The sequence below is a fragment of the Rhinolophus ferrumequinum genome, chromosome 10 (assembly GCF_004115265.2).
Source record: "Rhinolophus ferrumequinum isolate MPI-CBG mRhiFer1 chromosome 10, mRhiFer1_v1.p, whole genome shotgun sequence".
Lineage (NCBI taxonomy): Eukaryota > Metazoa > Chordata > Mammalia > Chiroptera > Rhinolophidae > Rhinolophus > Rhinolophus ferrumequinum.
Genome location: NC_046293.1, coordinates 45,211,428 through 45,234,213, shown reverse-complemented (window position 1 = coordinate 45,234,213; position 22,786 = coordinate 45,211,428). Strand labels below are relative to the sequence as shown.

Genomic DNA, 22,786 nt, shown 5'->3' with positions numbered 1-22,786 from the left:
AGAATGCTTGGCAAACTATGGTTATTCAGACTTGGATATTTAGCAGATATTTTCTCGAAAATGAACACAGTGAGCCTGTCACTTCAAGGAAAACAGTTGATAGTATTTGATGCCAAGGATAAAAATTGAGCTTTCAAGTGAAAATTAGAAAATTTCAACTGAAAATTTTTGAAAACTTGTAACCACTACAGTTAAGTTTAAGAGCTTCCCAGTACTTTAAAGATGAGATCATGTGGTGATATCAGTGAACATAGTTTGACATTTTATCATGAAATTGGTTAATATTTGGAAGATCTCCATAACTCAGTTACTCAGTATTGCCCAATAACCAATGTATGATATTATAAAACCATAATCCATTCAAAGTACAAAATAAACCAATGAATTTTAAGGGAACACTGAAAACTTGATTGATATGATTTCAGATTTCATATGCACCTCACCTTTGAGAAACAACTACTTATGTTTTTAATGTAATCTCAAAGAATAATATCCACAATTATCTGAAAAGGCTGTTAAAATACTTCTCCATTTTTCAACTCCATATTTGTGGGAGTCCAGATTTCATATTCTTGAACAAAAACAGCATGTTGTAACAAATTGAATGCAGAAGTAGATATGATAATCTAGATGTCTTCTATTAAGCCAAGTGTTGGAGGTTTGCAAAAATATACAATTGCCACTGTTCACACAAAATTGTCTTTGTTTTGGAAAACAAGTTTTTTTTTTCCCCGTAAAAATGTTATTTATATTAACGTGTGATATACTTTTGTTAGTTTTTAATGTTAGTTTTTTTTTCTGTTTTTATTTCTAATACAGTAATTTATTTCTTGACAGATAAGACGTACCTAAACAAAAGGTCTTTTGAGAGTGTAAAGGGATCCTGAGACCAGAAAGTGTATGAACTGCTGATCTAGAGTTTTACTAACTTGGGTTTCTACGTACAACAGATTTACTTCAGCATTCTTTTCCTTTCCTTTATCCTTTGTTGAGTAAGATCTTTTTGATAACCTAGTGACCTAGTTGTTAAACTCGGTGGCCTAATGTCAGTCTTCTTTCTGTCATCCCTACAGTATTTGATGTTGGTATGCCTTTTTTTTTGTGAAATTGAAATTCTTCCCTGACATCTGTAACACTACTTTTTCCTGGTTTTCTTTGTACTCTCTGAAATCAATTTCAGCCTAACCAAACTTGGCTTCTTCTCTTTGTATGTGCATAAATTTTCTGGGACCTAAGCTAGAAACTGTCATTGTCTCCACTTTGATTCTAACTCATCATCATCATCCCTCATGTCCGGTCTTTCTCTGGATTATCTATCAAATCGGTCCTTTTTCCAATTTATGTAACTATAGTTTAGAAGCGCATATCATTTCTCTCATGAGTTTTTGGACAAGTTGGTCTCTTCAGAATGCTGCTACAGTTATCTTCAGTATGTTTTTGAAACCTATGTGTTCATGTTAGTCCCCGAATTAAAAAAAAAAAAATTGAGACTTTCTAGTGACTCCTGAGTAAAGGTTGAGTGCCTGATCATGGTATTCAAGGCTATAGCTATCCCTAAACTACCTTCGTAGCTTCATTTCAACCCCTCCCTCCAATTATTATATTAATTTAATCTATCTATGTATGTGTAATTATACCTAGAGAATCGCCATGTTGTAGTAGTATAATTGTCCAGATGTTTTCTTGGTCCTACCAGGCAGGGAATGCCTTACCCTTACTCACTTTGGTATCCTCAGAGGCTGGTTAAAGTCTGTGGAACATTGTAGACATTTAAGCTTTTTCAGGGGATGTTTTTTTTTCCTTTTTAATTTGACTATTGCTGTTTGACACCTGGCATTGCTTTTCCAATAACTTTTAAATTTATGTTTGTAAAAGTATTATCAGACTATTTTGTCCATAATTTGTAGGTATAAATTTTTTTCACAATTTTGCTTTATATTTTGATGCTGTGTTATTTGATTAAAAGCACAAATTTTACAGTTAGACTAGTAACTGAGATGAGTGACCCTGAGTTTTAGTTTCTTTGTCTTTAAAAATAGGAATAGTGTTTTTATAGCACAATAATGTTATAGCACAATATAATGTTTTGTAAAAATCTTATTTAATATTTTGATGATTAAATAAGAACATGATCATTAAAGAACACAGTACATGTCATTTTTTTTCTATTACCATATTTATTTTTATTTCTTCATGTCATATATTTTGAAAAACTGTATGTGTGAAAGAAAATACAACTTTCCTCTCAATTTTGGAACATTTTTTAGCTTTACCATTTTTTTTATTGACATCTAACGTTAGTTTCATGTATTAACATTATTTAAAAGATAATATTGTATATGAATACAATTTTAAGGCATTTTTAAGGTATAACTTTGGGAAGTTTAATGTTCATTTTTACTATCTCATTTACAACCACTTATTTAGGTCTTGTTATTCAGGTTATTGGAATTTACATAGTATAGCTAAAAGTGAGAAGTGTTTCTTGGTTAAAGTAAACTACCGAAGTCATAAAAGAGTACAGCATATTATGAAATATATTTTATTTCTCGACTAAATTAGAAGTTTTCTGTTAAATAATTTTTAAAGTTAAGATTGTTGACATTAAGGGCCTATCAAAATATAAAATATACAAAAACTAAAACTAAATAAACTTAGATTTGTGGTATTTGAGATTGTTTAATTGAAAAATAGTTTAGAATTCAGATTTTGCATTTGAACTGTACTGAGTTTAAATTAATGGAATGAATTACATTTAATTATTAAAATGGAATCAATTTTTAATCTTACGATTGAGATAGTATTATCTCAACTTGTTATTTTTAAAGCTGGATCAGTTCTACAAATTAGCAGACATCTAACAACTATAGAAATTAGGCAGATATTAAAAAAATAATGGAATTTTCCCTCATCATGTAGGAATTGTCCAGAGTCTTTATTGTAGCCAATTGTCCAGAGTCAGGCTACCAGGATTAGTTGCCAATATCTTTCTTGAATTTCGTTATCATTTTTCCCGCCTAGTTAACTGCTTATTCTTCAAGACCCAGCTCACATGTCTTTTTCCTATGATATTCTCCTAGGCCCATCCCAAACTTGACTTTTGTGTGTCTTTTGTGCATTTGGTGTTCTCCATCTAGCTTCAGCATTTCCTCATAAATCCAATGTCGATTTTTGTCTTTCTCATGAAACTGAATATTCTCTCAGGACAAATTAACCAGAGGGTTGAGGATGGCTCTTTAGTTAATGCTGTGAGAGTAACTGTATTCGTTTTCCATCAATGAATTTGTGATGCTTACCTTATTGTATCATTTAGCACACTATAGCTCTGTTACATGTATGCATTTACTCACATGTCATTCTGTAGGTTTCTAAGGGAAATACGAGTTTTGCTTTATCCTTTTTGAAGATGCTTGACAAAATGCCTGAGAAGTAATAGGTGTTTAATAAAGGTTTGTTAAAAGAGGAATATAGGTATTAGAGAAGAAAAGTTATTTATTAATTTTTTTAAATAAGCTTTGAAAAAGTTGAAATTCTGATACAGGTTGTATAAGTCATTATTTGGAAAAGAACCCTCCTGTATACATATGTGAATTACTGGAAGTAAATGATAGTGAACAAAATCCTAGAATTCTGCAAATGCTTATTGGACACATACTATATGCCAGGAATTATACCAGGATTATAGAACTGTGCATGAGACCCAGTTCCAGCCCTCTGAAAGTTTGGATTCTAGCAAAGAAGATAGATAATATTTGCTAATGAGTAAACAGAAGGAGTTTAAAATTAATTTTTCAGCATAGTCCTAGTTTTTGGAGAAGTTCTATGCTCAGATTAAGTATGAAATCAGTTATTGTTGTGGCCATTACTAGTACAGCACTTTTGATAAAATGTGCTTTAACATCATGACCAATTTCTAATTTGATGGATTACCTTTCTCCTAAGAAATTTCAGCCAAATGAAGCTGCTACTTCATTGCTGGGTAAAATCTTCTCTTTCTCTCATTGTATTAGGTTGGTGCAAAAGTAATTGTGGTTTTGGCAGTTATTTTTAACTTTTTAAACCGTAATCACTTTTGCACCAATCTAATATATGTGTATATGTGTGTGTATAGATAGATAGGTATGCTTTTAAAAGAAACTACTGTGTTTAAGATAATAGTTGTATAATTGAAGTAAGATTTCAGATGATTAAAATGATTACTTGCCTATGATAAATTTACATAGGATGATATAGACTATTAAATTTATATATATTTGGTAATTACTCAGAAACTACCTTCTTTGAGAATAAGATAGTTTTGTAATAGGACTTCATTATTAAATTTACTGTCTGTTCCTTCAACTATCTTATTGGTTATATTGGCAATGATCTTCAGTATGCTACTCAGTTTTTTTTTCCTCTTCACTAAAAAATATTACTGAGAAGATTAAATGAGTTTATTTCTGTAAAGCCCTTTTCATAGTAGCTGACACATAGTAAGTGCTCACTAAATGGTCGCCATTACTGTTAAGTATAGTATGTATTTGAAAGACTGTTTATCATTTATTGCTGCCGAACTAATTTGTAGTTAGTATTGGTGGTTTCTGGGGGTAAGAATTCAGTAAAAGCAATATCTTTAAATTATCATTCATGTAGTACTGTGCTGTATTCAGAATGCTTTCCTATAGTATATCCATTTATTTGCTTATCAAAACACCCTACATGAAGGAAAGGAAGTTTGTCATTTAATCATAGACTTAGTGTTAGAACCTCAGTTGAAACTCAGGTTGTTTGATCTCATCACCATTACATCTCAAATAAAGAGGTTTATAAAACTATTTGGGTAAAAGGTTTCTTTGCTTATTCCTCTTTCCCTCAAGGTTAGATACAGGGCTAGCATAATTAGGTAGAAAGATTAGCATTTTGTGTGATATGAAGTTTTTATTCAAGGATTTAATGAAATCTTGGTTTTTGTTTTTTTTTTATTTGAAAGACAAATTGTTCTTAAATAAACATCTTTTATAGATTGTAATTTTAGTGGTAATACAAGTGTATAAAATGTGTCACAGTGATTTTGTAAATTATTCATTTAATAAATATTTATTGAACACCCACAATGTTTTGTTTATTGGCTTTCATGTTTGTTACAGTCTCTACCTTTTGATATAATTAGGCGCTTCATTCTGTAGTATTGTTTGCTATGGAAAATTGCAGAATTACTGAGAATTTTAGAACTGGAAGGAACCTTTTAAGAGCTTCCATAATGTTTAGTCATTTTTATGAAGACAGGTTAGTTTTTATTACTAGAAACCTTAATGGTAGAGGGATAAGGTAGTCTTCAGAGGGAAGATCTTGAAGGGTTTTCTAGTAGATGTTCGCAAGGAAACATTTTTCCTTTGTTTTGCTTTTTGTTTCACTTTTTATTTTCCTGTTACAACTTTTGAAATCGGTTTACAAACCCTTGTTTAGGATTTTTCCTAAAAATCCAGTTTGGAGGATTCTTGTGGTACTGGCTTTTCCAGGTAACACATAGCAGTCTGGTCGGTGAGGTCTTTTCCATTTGTTGGAACTCGTGGTTGTAGCCTAGTATCCTCTTGGCAAATAAGAAACAGGCCTGGAAAGACTGTGACTTGTTCAAGGTCAGTAGCTGGCTAGTGTCAGATTCAGGTATTTAAATTTCCAGTCCTTTTTATTACCTTGCTGTGGTTGCAATTAAATTTGCTAGCAAGTAACTTTATAGGTAATCTTTAAATTTCATTATACCTAGATCTAGTGTTGTACATCTTGATAACTTCTAACATTAAACTTACTACTTATAACTAATATTGAGAACCTGTGTTAAAAACTGGGCTAACAATATAGTAAGTGAAGAACAAAATACTGTCAGTTATTTTCCCTATGTTAACTGATATTTTTGAAGTACAAATGTTAACAAAGTTCATTTTGATGTCTGTTATAGTAACATGTATAGTGCTATATATCTTGACTTCTTTGATGTCGTAGTATTTCTTGGGAGAAAAATCCCAATAAATAGTATTTCCCTCTTTTATTTGAGATATAAATACTAAGAATCACTAATAGTATAATTAATAACCAGTTTAATTATATGTGTGTATATCAAGGATTGTATATGATAAAAAATTTGGACAGCCCTCTGACAGTTTTTAGACATGAATTAAACCACTTCATCTTTACATTTTATAATCTCATCTGGGTTCTTTGCACTGTATCATACTTTTATCAGATATACAAGTACGAGGGACGATCAACCTACAACAGCAGCAAGTAGATAGATAATATTTGATGCCAATAGTTGCTCAAGTAGAGCTCTAGGTGCATTTGCAGAGTATGCAAAGTTGGTTTGGTTTTCTTTCATCTTTTTTGGATCTCTTTTTGCTGTTTATCTTTTATTTCCCCATAGCTCAAAGTCTTCTCACTAATGTTCATCTAGTTCATTTCTGTTCCACCAGCAGTTCTCTCTTTACTAGAAAATCTTTTCTACTTTATGTAAACCTAAATAAAGTAATTCTTTCAAATGTGAATGTAAACAACCTGACATGGTGGATAGAGTTACTGTTTTTTTTCTTATGATAATAACTTTCTGATGATAAAAGTATTACATGTTCATTGAAAATACTAAAGAATAAAGAAGTACAACGAGGAAAATAGGAATGCCCATCAGCATTACATAGCTCCAGCCAGAGACAGCTACTTCTAAAACATGTTTCCTTTCTCTCTTGTAGATGTAGATATTAACATTTAAAAGTGGGAGTTGAGGTATCTCTTTGGAAGAATGGGGGAAAGGAGACTTAAATCAGTGAATGGGCTTCTCAGACTTTCCACAGCTGCTTTCACCTTGCCTTGATCCTGTCTATGCTCCAGTGTGTTTCACAAATACTGTCCTATGGAGTGCTCTTTGAACAGAAGGAAGTTTGGAAAATACTGCATATTATATCTTCTTGAAGTTTAATAGATTTAACATTTCTGAGAAGTCCTCCCATAGAACAACTTGTTTTAGCTTATTTAATCGATCAGTTCTCAATGTTACTTGACCAGGGGACTTTTTATTCCCTATTGTAATAGAGAACATGTTGGGGACATAGTGTTCTGTAGGCCGTTGCCATTGAAGTGTGGTCCAAAGACCAGTGGCATTGGCATGCAGAATATCAGGCTCCACCGAGAACTCAGGCTCCACTGAGTCAGAACCTGCATTTTAACAGGATTCTTAGATTATTCATAAGCACATTAAAATTTGAGAAGCAGTGCTCTAGTTTTTTTTTTTTTTTCAGGATAAGGTAATGAGATGGCATGGTTCTGAGGATTCATTCCACTCGATCTGCCTTTTCAAAGGGCTGTTCCTCCCTTTGTGTGTGTGTGTGTGTGTGTGTGTGTGTGTGTGTGTGTGTGTGTGTAGGTAGGGTTGCGAGTATGAGTGTGTAGGTGGGCATGCATGCGTGTACAGGCCTGTGAGTGTGTCTCTCTTCTGATACCGCTTGTCTGTTAGGCCAGCACTTCCCCTCATGTCAAAATATGCTTTCTCTGTTAACACCTTCCTCCTCTTATTCCTGCTTCTGCTGTCCATATATAACCATACATTCCTTCAATTGTACAGCTCATTCAGGCCTGGCTTTGGGAAGCATCCTGTGAGAGAGCAAGTTGCAGGAAATAAGGGAGTAGGAGGAGATGGGTTTGCAAGTTAAAATCAAGTAATACCAAGTTTCTTGAAGTAGAAGAGCGCTGGCTTTCCCTAAGAAGGGCACAGAGGTTTTGAATTGTGTTGACTGGAATCCTGATGTCTCAGGAACAAGCAAGTGGGGCTCCATGTCCCCCACTCCACTTCAGCCAGATCACCTATGTCTTAAACATTTTATTTATCGGGAGGTGCCTTGACTTTTTTTAAAAGGTGTTTTGCTATCAAAACATTTTTTGTTTTTGAAAATCACTGCCCTATTGCATCCATTTAGCCCTCTACCACTCAGATTCTTTTGTTCAGCATAGTCTGGGTTAATTGTGACTGGACTTCTTAGCCTCACACTTCAAAGGTAAGAGCTAATAATGAGTTTTGTATAATGATGCGGAGATTTGCCGCTTTCTCTCTTGAAAAGCTTGTTCTCCCTCCCTCCTTCCCTGTATCTTTCCTTCTTTCTCACCCATCTTTTTAGACACTTTGCTCTTTTTTTTAAGACCAAATTGATCAGGTATCTGGTATATAGTAAGTCCTCAAAAAGTCTTAGCTAAAAACTTCAAATACATAAGTGTTAATATAATTCATATAGGGGTATAACAGTCCCTGTTGTCAAATACGTGGGTTCTAGTGCAGTAACTAACAAAACCAGAGCATAAAAATAAGTGTTTCCTACTAAGAAAATAATATTTCCACAAAGTGCTTTAGGGATAATTTCACCTATCTTCCCTCCCTTCTCTCGTCCCTCCTCTCACACGCGTGTTCGTGTGTGTGTGTGTGTGTGTGTGTGTGTGAGAGAGAGAGAGAGAGAGAGAGAGAGAGAGAGAGAGAGAGAGAAACATTTGGGCCTTACCAGTAAAAGTTGCAACATCTAGAAAGTACTTTGGTAGTATAATAGTAGTAAGCAGTATATATAGACTTAAGAATTTGAACAGTTAAAAGTAGCATTTTTTACTATTTGCTGTAGTTAAAGAGTCAGTCTGTTTTCAAGGTTCGATTGTCAGCATCGTCATGGGCTTTCTTAGGCCACTGTGTCATCTTGTATGTTAGGCTGTTTCTTCTGCCACACATTCTCCCATCCTCCAAAGACTTCTTTCTAATTTTTTGATTGCTCAAGCAAGAAGCATTCCTTTATCCCAGAGCTAGAATGAAGGCCCTTTTAATTGCTCTTACAGCATGCTATGTAAAACATGATGATTGTAATTACACAGCATATTGAAAATATTTTGTTATTGTTTCTCTTTCCTTCCCTGCAATCATCGTCTTGAGAGTAGTCCCATTGGTCCTGGAATCACATTTCCGTTTAAATCCCCACCCTACCATTTATAGTCACATAACCACAGGGCTCTTTGGTGATGGTTAAATGTGATAATTGATGTAGGGAACTTAGCATAATTGCTAATAATAAAGATAATAATTGTAAATAAGATTAGTAAGAATTTCCAGTGCCTGTCATTGTGTCTTGCATAGGTATTGATAATGCTTAATTGAACTGCAAAGGCTCCATCATTTATCTGATTTCTGTTGCTGCTTTAAACTGTTTTCCGCTTCTTGTTTTTAAGGAATGTTAATATAATTGCATTTCATTTCCTGAATCTGTTAGTTGGGTGGAGTATGTTTGATTATGCCCATTTTATTTGATAAAACAACTTATGTCAACCTAAGTTTCATTCATACTCAACTTTTTCAGCATTTTAAATGTTTTCTTTTGCCGTCAATACAATGCATAGTTGAAACCATAGCCAATAGCATTTTATTCTGTCTTACATTCTGCTTACTTGTTTTTTGAATCTTAACTAGAGACAGAGAGACCATTTAGTGGAAGCCATTGCAGTAGTTTATGGATGACACAGTAGTGGCCCAACAATATCAGTGGGAGAGAGAATGGATTGTGGATATGTTTAGGAGAAAATTTATGAGACTTGATAGTTGAATATGGCTGTGGGAGGTAGGAAGTTGAATTGTAGAGAGGGAAGAATCAAAGACGAATTCCGTATTTTGGCTTAATTAAATAGCTGGGTAATTGGTGGTACCTCTCACAGACATAGGGAACAGGAGGGTTTGGGGGGAGGTAAAAGTTCATTTTTACTTTTGTTTAATTTCAGGTATCTGAGGGAAATCTGAGATGGGATATGTAGGGCTTAAGCTTAGGAAGGAGAATAGTGCTATAAATATTTATTGGGTAGCATCAGTGTACATGACTGAAAGACATAGGAGTGGTAAGATCAGAGAGAATAGACTGCATTCCATGAGAAATGAGAACCTAGGATGGAAACCTGAAAACCATCACTGCTTTTTTATGATGGTAGAAGAGGAGCATCCCACACAGAAGAAGAAAGAAATGGAGGAAGAAGAAGAATTAAATATGAAATAAGAAGCCCAGTATGTGTAATGTTACAAAAACAGAAGGAAGAGAATGTTTTCAAAAGGAGGGGGTGTGGTCAGCCACGTCAAATGGCCCTTGCTTTCATCAGACAGAATCTTAATTTTTCCCTTTTATTCTATGTAATGTTTATTTTAACAACTTTGGCATTAAAATTTATATTTTAAGTTGTAACAAGGTAATAATTCCGCATAGTGCTTGTACTAAGTTTTTCATGATAGTTACAACAGTTTTGAATTATATCTATAAGTTAAATAAAGGAGGTTAATTTAATATTGTTAGTTCAGGAGATGAGTAAAATTATGGTAGTATCTAACTTTGTCAAGTAAGAGAGCTTTACTTGTCTAGTAAAATCTATTTTTAAGCCTGTACTTCTACAGGTAGCTCCTGATAATAGCTACAGAAATTAAGAGAATTAATAATAAAAAATTGGGTCCATCTTGGTATCAAGAATTTTTTAAGTGGTAAGTAAATGTGTAGTAACTTTGAAGACTTGGAAAGTTGCATGGTTAATTGTGAAGGAGCATGTATGGTTTGAAGAAGACTTTATCTTTTGTTTTTAGGAGGAATGAATCATAGCACTCTTTATTGATCAGTTAACCAAGAAAATCACAGCATTTTTCCACAAAACTGTATTTGGTTTGTAAAGTGGTAGTCATCTGTGGAGTACATTGGATTTCATGTGATTCACAATTCAGATTTTATGAGTGCTGAATGACAAAGTTATTACTCAGAACATAGGCAGTAGTTAGAAAACCATCACTGTTAATTTCAGACTATATTGAAATTTATTATGTTAGAAAAAATTTTTATTTTATAAAATCAGTTTGACACAGGAAATACGCACTTAACATCTTAAAGACGGTTATTCAGAACTAATTTGAAAACTAATGCAGGGCTTAGAATCTGGCCAGATGGGTTTTAATATAATCAGAAAAGATGAGATAAAGAATGTACTTACAGAGTAAAGGTTAGACTTCTTTATTATGTTGACTTATCGTTGGCATTTTTGCATATTAACTTGGATACTAGCTATAGTAGTACCTTGGTTTTCGAACATCTCCGTTGACGAACATTTTGGTTTACGAATGCCGTAAATCCGGTAGTAAATGCTTTGGTTTTGGAGCAGTCCTCGGAAGTCGAACACGTCACGTGGCTTCTGCTGAGTACAAGATCCTGAGGCCTAGCAGTCAGCTGTTTTCGAACGTTTCAGAACTCAAACGGTCTTCCAGAACAGATTACATTCGAAAACCGAGGTACCACTGTATAGTTAGTATAAAGGTACGTATAATTCTCCTGACAAAATGTTTCCTTGAACTAGAAACTATTAAGAATAGATAATATTAATTGTCTACAGAATATCCCATTTTACAATATGGTTTATAAAATGTACTTAATTAAGGGATTGGGGTATCTGTCAAATTAGGAAGATCAAAATGTTGTTGAAGATCAGTTAATGTGATTAACACATCTTTAGGAAGAATGACTAGAACATAAAATGATATAAAGCAAAACCACACAGCATTACAACCCTGGACAATTGGCTGGTGTTTATCATAGTACAAGATGTGGTAGGAAGTGACAGATGGTGTTTGGCATTCACTAGAATGGTACTTTATTCTGGGGTTGTAATAATGTAGGCTTCTTTACATCTATACGAACTACATCTTAACATCATTCCGTTATTTTTAAAGTACCCATAGCAACCAGTTTCCAGGGTTGCTGCACACTTAGACTATGTGCATTATGCAATTTGTTGTAATTATTTGGCCCTATCCAGATAAGTTGATATTGGGAAGGAAATGCCCTGGAAGGTGGTATCTGATTTATTAATCAGTTTGGTAAAGATGGTTGGTGAAATTCAGTCATTGAGTCTTCTCTGCTTTAGTTTTAGGCTGAATTTTTGGGCCTAAAAACCAAGAGCCAAATTCAGAACTGGGCCTCCACCCATCAACTCATAGGTATTATTTTCCTTTGAGTTTCTTTTTTTTCCGTCTTCTTCCGCCTCCCTCCCCCCTGCCCCCCAGTTTCAAGCCGTTGTTTCTCAGTCTAGTTGTGTAGGACACAGCTCTCTGCTGGTGTTAGGAGCCTTGCGCTCCCCCTGGCTGAGGTAGTTGGTTGCTCGTCGTTGTCGGTCCGCTCACAGCAGCTCATGGCAGCTCTTGCTGGCTGCCGGCCACTTATGCTTGTTGCCGGCCACTCATGGTGGCACATAGTAGCCCGCAACAGCACACAGCAGCCCGCAGCAGCTTTCGCCAATGTCCAGCTGCTCAGGGCAGCCCAGCTCCAGGGAGAGCTGTTGCTCACAATCTTAGCTGTAGAGGGCGCAGCTTACCGGCCCATGTGGGAATCGAACCTGTAATGGAACCGGTGACCTCAGTGTTAGGAGCACGGTGCTCCAACCACCTGAGCCACTGGGCAGGCTCTGAATTTCTTTTGAGGAAATTAATTAACATTTGCTTTGCCACTTTTATCTTAATATGGATTACGTTATATGCTTTCTGTATCAGTTATCTATTGCTGTGTAACAAATTACGCCAAAACTTAGTGGCTGAAAACAGTAAACATTTCTTATCTTTTTTTTTTTGAGGCAAGAATTCAGAAGCACTGCGGCAAAAATGAGAAAAAATAAGGGCCACATAAAAGTAAATATATTCAATTAAAGTTCTGTTCTTTTTTCTGAGATCATGTTCTTCATACTTTGTTGTTAAGTAATTTTTACAAAATGAGGGTGGTAAACAATAACTTAGAGTTTTTTATAAGCAAAACAAAAATTTGGCAACTTGTAAAAAAAATTCAGAAGCAGCTTAGCAGGTAGTTCTGGCTCGTGGTCTCTCAGGCTCATCTGAGGGAGGATCCAAGCTCACTTAGGTGGTTGTCAGCAGGCCTTAGAACACCTGCTTCCAAGTTACTCACATGGCTGCTGGCAGGCCTCAAGACTGCTGTTGGCCATACATCAATTTCTTGGCCATGTGGATCGCTCCAGGGGACTGTGCACAACACTGGCATCGTGCTTACCCCAAAGAGAGAGAGCCCCCCAAACAAAAGCTACAGTCTTTTTATAACCTAATTTGGGGAGTGACATCCCATTATTTCTGCCAAATTCTGTTCCTTAGAAATGAGTCATGGAAGCCAGCCTATATTCAGAGGGAGGAGGTTACAGAAGGGCATGCATACCAGAAGGTGGGATCATTGTAGACCATCTTGAGGCTCCCCACCACACTATCCTTTAAAGTTTAAAACTTTTGTCACTGTTGCAGAATTCTTTCTTGAAAGGGAGGCATATGGAGGAAACCCAAAATATAAAATAGATAAAGGGGGAGCTGTTCTGTCCAGAGCAAGGATTTTAGGGAACTAGAGCTTACTTACCTGCCAGCATCCCTCCTCGTCAGCTTTTCCAAGCAGTTTGAATATATCTTTACAATCAAATGTCAGTCAGTAACATGAATGTTCATCTCATACTTTGATTTTGGAATTTATCAACAGTCCTAAAATTCTAACTTGTGAAAATTAGGTATTGGAACATGGAAAATTATTTGTGTAAATGTTTCTGGCAACTTTAAAAGTCTTAGTAGTCTCCTTTAATAAAGTAAATCTAATATAATGGCTGATTTTGTAGTATTAGCAGATATAATTTATATATTAGTGTGATAATGATAGTGATTTACTTAGTAACTACTGCCTAGAATGTTTTAGTAACTCTTTCCAAATTATGTGTATTTTTTTAAAAAATCTGAGTGAATAGTGATATTTGCAATTCACTTTTAATATTAACCTGTTCTTGTAGCTCTTTAATGCTGCAAATTGTGATTCTTACTAACATAAACTACTTTATCTTACAGTATAAAGAATATAGTTTTAAAATAATAGTACCCAAATTAATACAAACGATAAATCTCTGAGTGAAGTTTAGAATTTTATAGTTCTTTTAGTCCTTAGACCATATCGCTCTAAAGATGTAACAAAATCATTTGAAAATAATTCCATTCCTGGGTAGTTATAGTAACAGTTTGATATATGCTTAGATTTGGGCATTGCTTATGAACACTTTACTTACATTACATTGACTTAGTTAATTCTTACAACTGCCCTCTGAAAGAGGTCCTGTTGTTATCCTTATTTTACAGATGAATATAGTTTTTGCCATCTTGATTTCAGGCTAATTTGCATTAACAAGAAAACAGTACTGTTTTTGTTTGTTTCTTTATGGGTTGATGTAGGGGAAGTAGTGTATGAAACTGAGTAAAAGGAACATTTTGATTAGGACATGAGATGGTATTTATAATTAGAGGACCCTGATGGTAGTATATCATGGCACTGAAAAGGGAGATAAGGCACAATAGAATCAATAAATTTTTGTCAAATGAATTAAAAAAAGACAAAGTACCAATCTTGTAATTTTTGTTTATAGCTGCTGTGCCCTGTAGAACTTTTCTCTTTTGGATAATGAGAGAGAGGGTCCAGCTAGGAAAAAGCAGATAAAGTGAGATTTTGTACTTTACCTAGACTATCTGATGAGCTATTTAAGGAGTTAAAAAGAGGGTAGTTTCTGTAAATAACTTACTTAATAAGTTTATAACTCACTTTGAACCTTAATTTGGTTGAGGTTCAACTCAATTTTATGAGCATGGGCGCACACACACACACATTCTGCCATATTTATATGTAAACCATCAATAATGTCACTTAAATATGATTGAACATGTGTATTATATTAAATTTTATTACACTGTTACAGGATTCTAGTCCAGATCTACCCTGAACAACTTTCCACAACCATAATAACTTATATTAGATTTTTAATTTTAATGAAATTAGAAAATAATGTACCTGGAATCATCAAAACCAGTTCTAATTTTAAGTTGCTTCTAGCCAAAATACAATGTCCAAACCAGTGGGTACTAGTGGTAGTGAAAGTTAGCTACTACATTGTTTTCTGAGTAGTTTTTTCAGAAGTTCTGATTGATTTGATGGAGTAGATTTTCATTAGTGAAATGATTGATTTGGTTACTACGGAGTATGAGTACCTTTTTGTGGATGAGTATTATAATTATTAGAGCTTACATAGGATACTTTTGAATACAGCATCTTAATTTTTTTAATTTCTTTTCTTAGCTGTTCTGATATCTATGTTAGTTGAGCTTATGGCATGATTAACAACAAACATAGCTTTCGATTCTGGTCTCTAAGTGAATGAACCTTTTGGTTACCTTAAAATACTTTCAAGATATTTTAATTCACTTAAATTTTTTAAAAAAATGCACTTGATTCTCTTTTAAATTTGTAAGACTTGAATTTAAATGGAGACTGCATTTGCTATAAATAATATTTGGAAATCATTGTTTAGTTCTTAATAAAGTCTTTTATACTAGCTTATATCATAAGGATAGAATATTTCTATTATTGTTCCTGTGTCTATTTTATCAATCCAACCATGTAGTACCTTTGTGCCATGTACTCGTTCATTCTTCAGGACATAGAAGTTAATTAGGAATTTAGTTACCTAGAAAAGTTAACTAGATAACCCTTTGGTATTTATCTCTGTATTACAGGTGAAAATTGAGGTCTGTGAGTGCCCCTGTTTGAATGAATGAGTCATTTACAAATACATTAATTCTTATTTTTTAAAACTCATTTATAGAAAAATGGGTATAATTTATCTAAGACAATTTGTATCTTAAAAGAAATCTCACACAAATCTTGACGTGTATTGGCAGCCTTTACAAAATACATTACCTCATAATAATTTTGAATGTAAGATTTTTATTAGAATTATATTTTCAGTATGTTTTTGTTGAATAATTATTTTATACACCACTTCATGCTATTTACTTTTAAACTGAAGGAAAAGACATACATTATCTTTAAATTTGTTTCCATAGAATGAAGAGGCATGAAACCATAGTTTCTTGAAGGTGGGGGGTGATTATTTAGTAACATAATGGTGAAAGGGAGGAGTATTACCGAAACATCTATGTCTTCAACAGGAACTGGTATTTGAAGTCATCACTGATGTAGCACATTAAAACGAACATTTCCTTGTTTAATATGTATTGAGTTAAAGGTAATAGGATATCTTCATGTGAGCTTGCAGATAAAGTTCTATTGGAGAGATCTTTTTTCTTCTGTTAGAAATTGTTTATTTGTTTTAATGACAGGTCCATTTTTAGGCAGTTATTTCAAAAGTATAATAGTTAATCAAAAATATTACTACTTTGTACAAGTATATAAATTAAAATCAGCATTGTTATCTACCTATGGCCTGGTATACTTTTATGTTTGTGGTTGGTTTGTTATAGGTGGCAAATTGTTATTTTAAAGACTTATTGAGTGATAAATGGGAATTTTATTGATGCTTTTTATCTGAAGTCTTATAGATTGTTAACCACTGTAATGACCTCTACACCAAAATACAGTGAATGTTAATGACAATGGCTAGTTAAGAAATGACAGATTTTGATCAACTAATTATTCTTGTGCTAATAATAAAAACGATGGTTTTGTTTCAGTGAAATGGAATAGTGTGATAGCTGATACCTTTGTATATTAAAATATAGCTGCCATTATAGGGGAAATTTAAAAATGAAACAATTCAAATAATTTTTTTTTGCTTATGTTTCTGACAGTGCCAAAGATTTTGTTGACACTGTAGTTAGCATATGATTTCTGTAACATATGTAGTTATCTGGTGAATTTACAACCCTTTCCCTGTCATTCTACATGTATTAATAATCTCAAATAAAATTAAATAATCTTCTTATTCTGATAGAGAAGAAAAAGCTGGATCACTTACCAGTAACTGGAGTTCTCCTATTGGGTAATCTCCACAGATCCACATTCTTTGAAGTTATTGTGAATGCCTCGAGGACCAAGGAACCGTTGAAATTTCCAATTTCAGGAAGGTAAGCAAGTGCACTGAAGCATGTCTCTAGCATCTTCCAAATCCCCTCCCCCCAACTTTCTTACATATACGTCTGTACTGCATGCCCCCTCAGTTCCAGTGGATGCCCATCAGGAAGAGTCTCATGCTGGACAGAAGGGCAAGAGAGGTGGATCTGTGAGGGAAAAGACCCAATAGGATAACTCAAGTTACTGGTAAGTGAGCTAGTTTTCACAAATTTGAGATTTTTTATTTTCACATTTCTTCTCTTTAGAAGGAGTACATTTAATTACAAGAAAGGAAGTTTCTTGCGATAGCTTTTTGATGTGGATTATGGAATTTATTGTATGGAAGATATAAATACCTAGTTCTGAATTAGTGTGTGAATAAATGTGACGTTAGTTTCAATGTATCATTTACATAATTGTTGTTTATAAAAACCGTATGTTTATTTCCTTATGGTAAATAGTGTGATAGTTCTAAAGCAATTTAAAGAAGTTCTATGTTGAATTATTTTGTAAATTCCTTTATTTGTGATGTTTTTATTGAAGTAAATATTTGCACTATAAAATTATGCTTATGCCATATTTGGCCAAATTCTTTTGATACAGTACTCAACAGCACAAATAGTTTCATATTAATTGACTAACACTTTTTACTGACATGGTTTTCAGTGTACCTTTTAACTTCATTGAAGATGTATTCAGAAATAATTCAGGGCGTGCTACAATTATATTTACCACTTCCTTGTTCATAGTGGATGGGCTTATTGATGTGAAGGGTGGCACAGTTGGTTTAGTGTGTGCTCTCCAATTCTAACGTTTACACACCAGCTCAATACATTACCAGATAATGTATAATGTATTATCTGGTAATGTATTGAGCTGGTGTGTAATATGTTAGAATTGGAGAGTTCCTTGCTTCTGATTTCTTTTTCACTCATTCTGCAGTTACCAGGTTACCATTTCTAAAAGGGCCCTGAGGCCCTGCTCTAGCTGTTTTATAAAATTTTCATCCATTTGTTGGGTACGTTGGTCTCTCTTAATCCAATCCCATCCTACTTATCTAGCCCTAATTTCTTTGATTTGGAACTTTTTTTTCCCCCAAGTCAAGTTGTTATTATTTCAGTCTTAGTTGTGGAGGGTGTAGCTCAGCTTCAAGTTGTTGTCCTGTCAATCTTAGTTGTGGAGGGCACAGCTCAGCTCCAGGTCCAGTTGCCATTGCTAGTTGCAGGGGGCGCAGCCCACCATCCCTTGCGGGAGTTGAACTGGCAACCTTGTGGTTGAGAGCCCACTGGCCCATGTGGGAATCAAACCGCCAGCCCTCGGAGTTAGGAGCACAGAGCTCCAACCGCCTGAGCCACGGGGTCAGCCCTGGAACTTTTGTTTTGACCTTACCTGAGTACTTGCCATATTTATACTTTGGCTTGTGCTTTTCTGTTTTCTTTCCATTGTACTTTTCTATACTTTAAGGTTAAGGTCAAGTCCTACCCTTTGCATAAATCCTTTTATGCTAGCATCTCACTGTTACCTCTGTTTCAATCAGTGGAAACATGAGATTGCTTTGAGGATTGAATTAATTCATGGACTGTACTTAGAACAGTGCCTAGCGGCACATAGTAAACACTCTTGTTAGCTATTTGATCGTAGATTTAGCTTAAACATTTCTTTGATTGTGGATATAATTCTTATATGTATGACCCAGTTTAGCCTTTAAATATGAACTTCAGGTTATATTGCTATTTCTTTTGATTTAAAACTCTTAAGGTGACTTGTATGGTCTTTGAGAGCAAGGATAAAATCTTACTGTTTTTTATCTTATTTAGTTCCTAATGTCAGTGACTGAGATTAAATTGTATCCACTGAAAAAATTTGATTTTCATGTAGATTCACAAATATACTTACCAGTTTTTTTCATGAATAAAACTGGTTCATTTGGCTTATCAATCCTGTTTATATTGTATGTTTTTCTTAAGAACAACTTTTTTTCCCCCTTTAAAGCTGGTATGGTGAAATTATAATTGTTTAGTACAATATAAACTTCTCTGGCATATTACAAAGCAGTGTATAGTTTTGAGAGAGTTAATTAGATTAGCTTTACTTTAAGACTCTGTGCGGTGTTAGAAAACAAACTGGAAATTCAGGATACTTGATTTTTGAGGTTTGACTATCTTAGAAGATTATTGCTTGATTTTCAGAAATGCTTGGATTTAATATACCTGTCTGATGAAGCAGTAAATGAAATCTATTTTCAGGGTCATTGAGGAAGGAAATGCTGTTGACAGATTAAGTATCACTTCTAAATAATCACCAGAGAACCAATTTAGGTTCAATTAGACAAGCCAAGGTCAATAACATTTAGTCAGGTGACTTAAGTAATTTTTTGAGTCTACTTCCGCATAGCCATGTAAGAGAATGTTTAATCTCATGGTTCTTTGGTGTGATAATGGTATAATGAATATATTTAGAATGATCTTATTTTTTAGAGATACGTGCTGAAATATGTAGAAATGAAGTAGTATCATAGTGGATTTAGGAATGGGCTCAGAAAAGAAATTGTGGGTATTTGGGCGTGGTGTATATGTATAGTGGTATATGTATAGAGATAGATAAAAAGAAAGGTAAAGCAAATGTGGCAAGTGTTAATTTTGAACCTAGGTGAAGGGCATGTAGGTATACATTATACTTTCAACTGTCCTGTGGCTTTGATATTTTTCAGAAAAAAATTTGGAAAAAGTATTTTTAAAAGAACTTTACTACACTCCAGTTTCTCCAATTCTAAAATAGGAATAATAGAACTTGTTCTTTCCATGCCTTGATGCAGGGGGGCACAGTGGGGTAAAATTTGGTAGATAGAATAACAATCGAGAACTTTTAAGAAGTTTTTTTTTCTTTTCTTTTGACATTTCTTTGATGAGTTTTATAATGGAAAACTTTTCAAAGAACATTTTACCTAAAAGTATATTAGCTTAAAATACATTTATTTCCTTTTTTTGTTCAGAACATAATACATCATAATTGAATAAGGACAACGAAGGAACTATATATATATATTACATGTAAAGTAATTATTGAAATCTTGAAAGTGAAAAATATAGCAAGTTATAACTCAATGGGCATAATAGAAAATGAGACATAGTTGTTAATTTCAAGATAAAACTGATAATTCAGGACACAGCACAGAGAGATAAAGAGATGAAAAATACTGAAAAAAAGCTAAGATACCTTAGAGGCAGATTGAAAAACTCCAAATGAATGTCTGATTGGAGTTCTAGAAGAGAGGACACAGAGAATGGTAGAGAAGCAATACTGAAGAAAAAGTGACTAAGAATTGTCAAGAATTAAAAAGAAATGGAAATTATGGAATAATCAGAGCTAAGGCACAACAAAAAATTGTATCAAAAATTGAGGGATACGAGAAAAGTGCTTAGAGGTAAATTTATAACCTTAAATACATGTGTTAGGTTGAAAAAAATTAATGAACCAAATATTCAATTCAAAACTAAAAAAAAAGGAGAAAGTAAAACTAAAGAAAGAAGGAAGATAGAGGAAATAAAAGTAGAATTTGGTGAGATAGAAAATAATCAACAATAAAAACAGTAGTGATGTTCATTTAAATCAAAGCTGGTTCTTTTCAGTCGATTAAGTTCTGAAAATGCTCATTAAGAAACAGATGATAGAGGTTCTGTCAAGATGGTGGAGTCGATAAATGCTTTGTTGCCACCTCTCATGACCACCTCAGAATTACAACTAAACTACAGAACAACCATCATTGAGAATCACCTGCAGTCTAGCTGAACCGAAGCCCTAAAACTAAGCACATACAGAAGAAGCCACCTCGAGACTGGTGGGGGAAACATAGTTGTGAAACTGGCTGATCCTGCACATGCGTGTGACCATTAAAAATCAGGAGGGATAACTCAGATGTAGGGGTCTTCCCCCCATCAGAAGAGCGAGGGGTCCTAGCCCCACACCAGGCTCTTCAGCCCAGTGTCTCAGTTCTGGGGAGAGAAGGCCCCATAAGTTCTGGCTGTGAAAACCAGCAGAAACTGGCTGAATGAGACAAGGGTGGCTGGAGTCCTAAGTGCTCCCCTTAAAGGGCCGGCACTCAGAATTCACACGCTGACAGACTCACTCGCTCTGAGCTCTATAGCTGGGGCAGCAACTTGATAGGTGCCAGGGACATATAGGGAGGAACTGAGTTGTCTGGAATCAGGGTGAGGGCTGGAGAGGCAGCCGTCTCCTGGACAGAGGAGCTGACGGAAGCCATTGTTTCATTGTTGAGCCCTCTCCTCTCCTGGCATTCAGGTGCAGGCGGCTGCCATGTCTGAGTCTCCACCAACCTGGATAACACCATTCAATGGCCCTGAATCCCTGAGACCCCCACCCCATCAAAGTTTTGGGCCCACCCAAGCCACTTCCAGTGGCTTTTCCCTACAAACAATCTGTCTTAGTTCATGCTGCAGACTTTCCTAAAATCTCTCAAAGGTTCACAAAATCCAAATAAGCAGCATCTGGCTTCAGCACATCTTATGTCTCTGGGTGAGCATCCCTAAGCCCAACACCAGTGACAGCTAGTCTCTGTTCACAGATTGGCCTCTTGAAGCACCTCTAAGCCCAATGAGGGTGATGGCCATCTGCAGATTGTTTTGTGGCTCATACCAGGTGGCCCCAGGCAGAACATACGCTGCAGCTAAACTTGGCCTGCAGTGGGGTCCCGCCCAGGAGGCTCCAGGGCTGGTACACCTTGTCGCCAGCTTCAGACCAAGCTGGAGTATCATCTGGCTGCATCCAAGGACAGCACACCCACAGGGCAGACTGGGCAAGCACCAGAGTCCTGATAAAGCAAACCCTGCCCTGTAGGGTCAGCCCTTGCACTACAGCTCCTCCACTGTAGTCAGGGCCAGTCCTCACAAGCAGTCAGCCCAAGGGTCAGTTTCTCCCACTGATGTGGGAGGCTCAACTATAATAGGAGGACACACACAACTCATGCAATGGATATACGTTGAGCACCTGCCTCTGGTGATCAGGGAGACTGCACCACTGGGTCCCACGGGGCACCTAGTACATAAGGCCACTCTACTAACAATAGGAGGCATAGCAGCCCTATCTTACACATATTAACAAACACAGGGTGGCAGCCAAAATGGGGAGACAAAGAAACGTGTCCCAAATCAAAACAGAACAAAGGTCTAGAAAAAGAACTAAACAAAATGGAGAAAAGCGGTATACCAAATGCAGAGTTCAAAACACTGGCTATAAAGATGCACAGTGAACTCAGGCAGAACTTCAACAAAGAGATAGAAAACAAAAAAATGGAAATAAAAAAAACCCCAGTTAAATAAAGAATACAATAACTGAAATGAAGAATATATTAGAAGGAATCAATAGTAGAATAGATGAAGCAGAGGATCGAATCAGCAATTTAGAACATGAGGTAGCAGAAAATATCCAAACCGAAGAGCAAAAAGAAAAGAGAATCTGAAAAAATGAGGATAATTTAATGGGCCTCTGGGATAACATCAAGCATTCCAACATTTGCATTATAGGGGTACCAGAAGGAGAGGAGAGAGAGTAAGGTATTGAAAACCTATTTGAAGAAATAATAATGGAAAACTTTCCTAACGTGGTGAAGGAAATAGACACACAAGCTCAGGAAGCACAGATAGTCCCAAACAAGATGAGCTCTGAGAGGCCCACACCTAGATACATCATAATTAAAATGACAGAGTTTAAAGACAAAGAAAAGATGTTAAAAGCAGCAGGAGAAAAACAGTTAGTTACCTACAAAGGAGCTCCTATAAGATTGTCAGCTGAGATTTCTCAACTTGAAGGCCAGAAGGAATTGGCAGGAAATATTC

At 35.2% G+C, this 22,786-nt stretch overlaps 1 protein-coding gene across 4 annotated transcripts in view; it reads left to right on the top strand.

Annotated features, from left to right (window-relative positions):
* The window catches only part of YAF2 (YY1 associated factor 2), a 70,447-nt gene that overhangs the window by 6,257 nt on the left and 41,404 nt on the right, over nucleotides 1-22,786 (top strand). The window contains exon 3 of one of the 4 annotated variants that reach the window (XM_033116835.1): nucleotides 16,816-16,948. The exons of 2 other annotated variants lie outside the window; for them this stretch is intronic. In XM_033116835.1, the coding sequence (XP_032972726.1) occupies nucleotides 16,816-16,948 (133 nt within the window). The remainder of the gene's footprint in view (nucleotides 1-16,815; nucleotides 16,949-22,786) is intronic. One more of the 4 variants, XM_033116834.1, reaches the window with a different exon arrangement.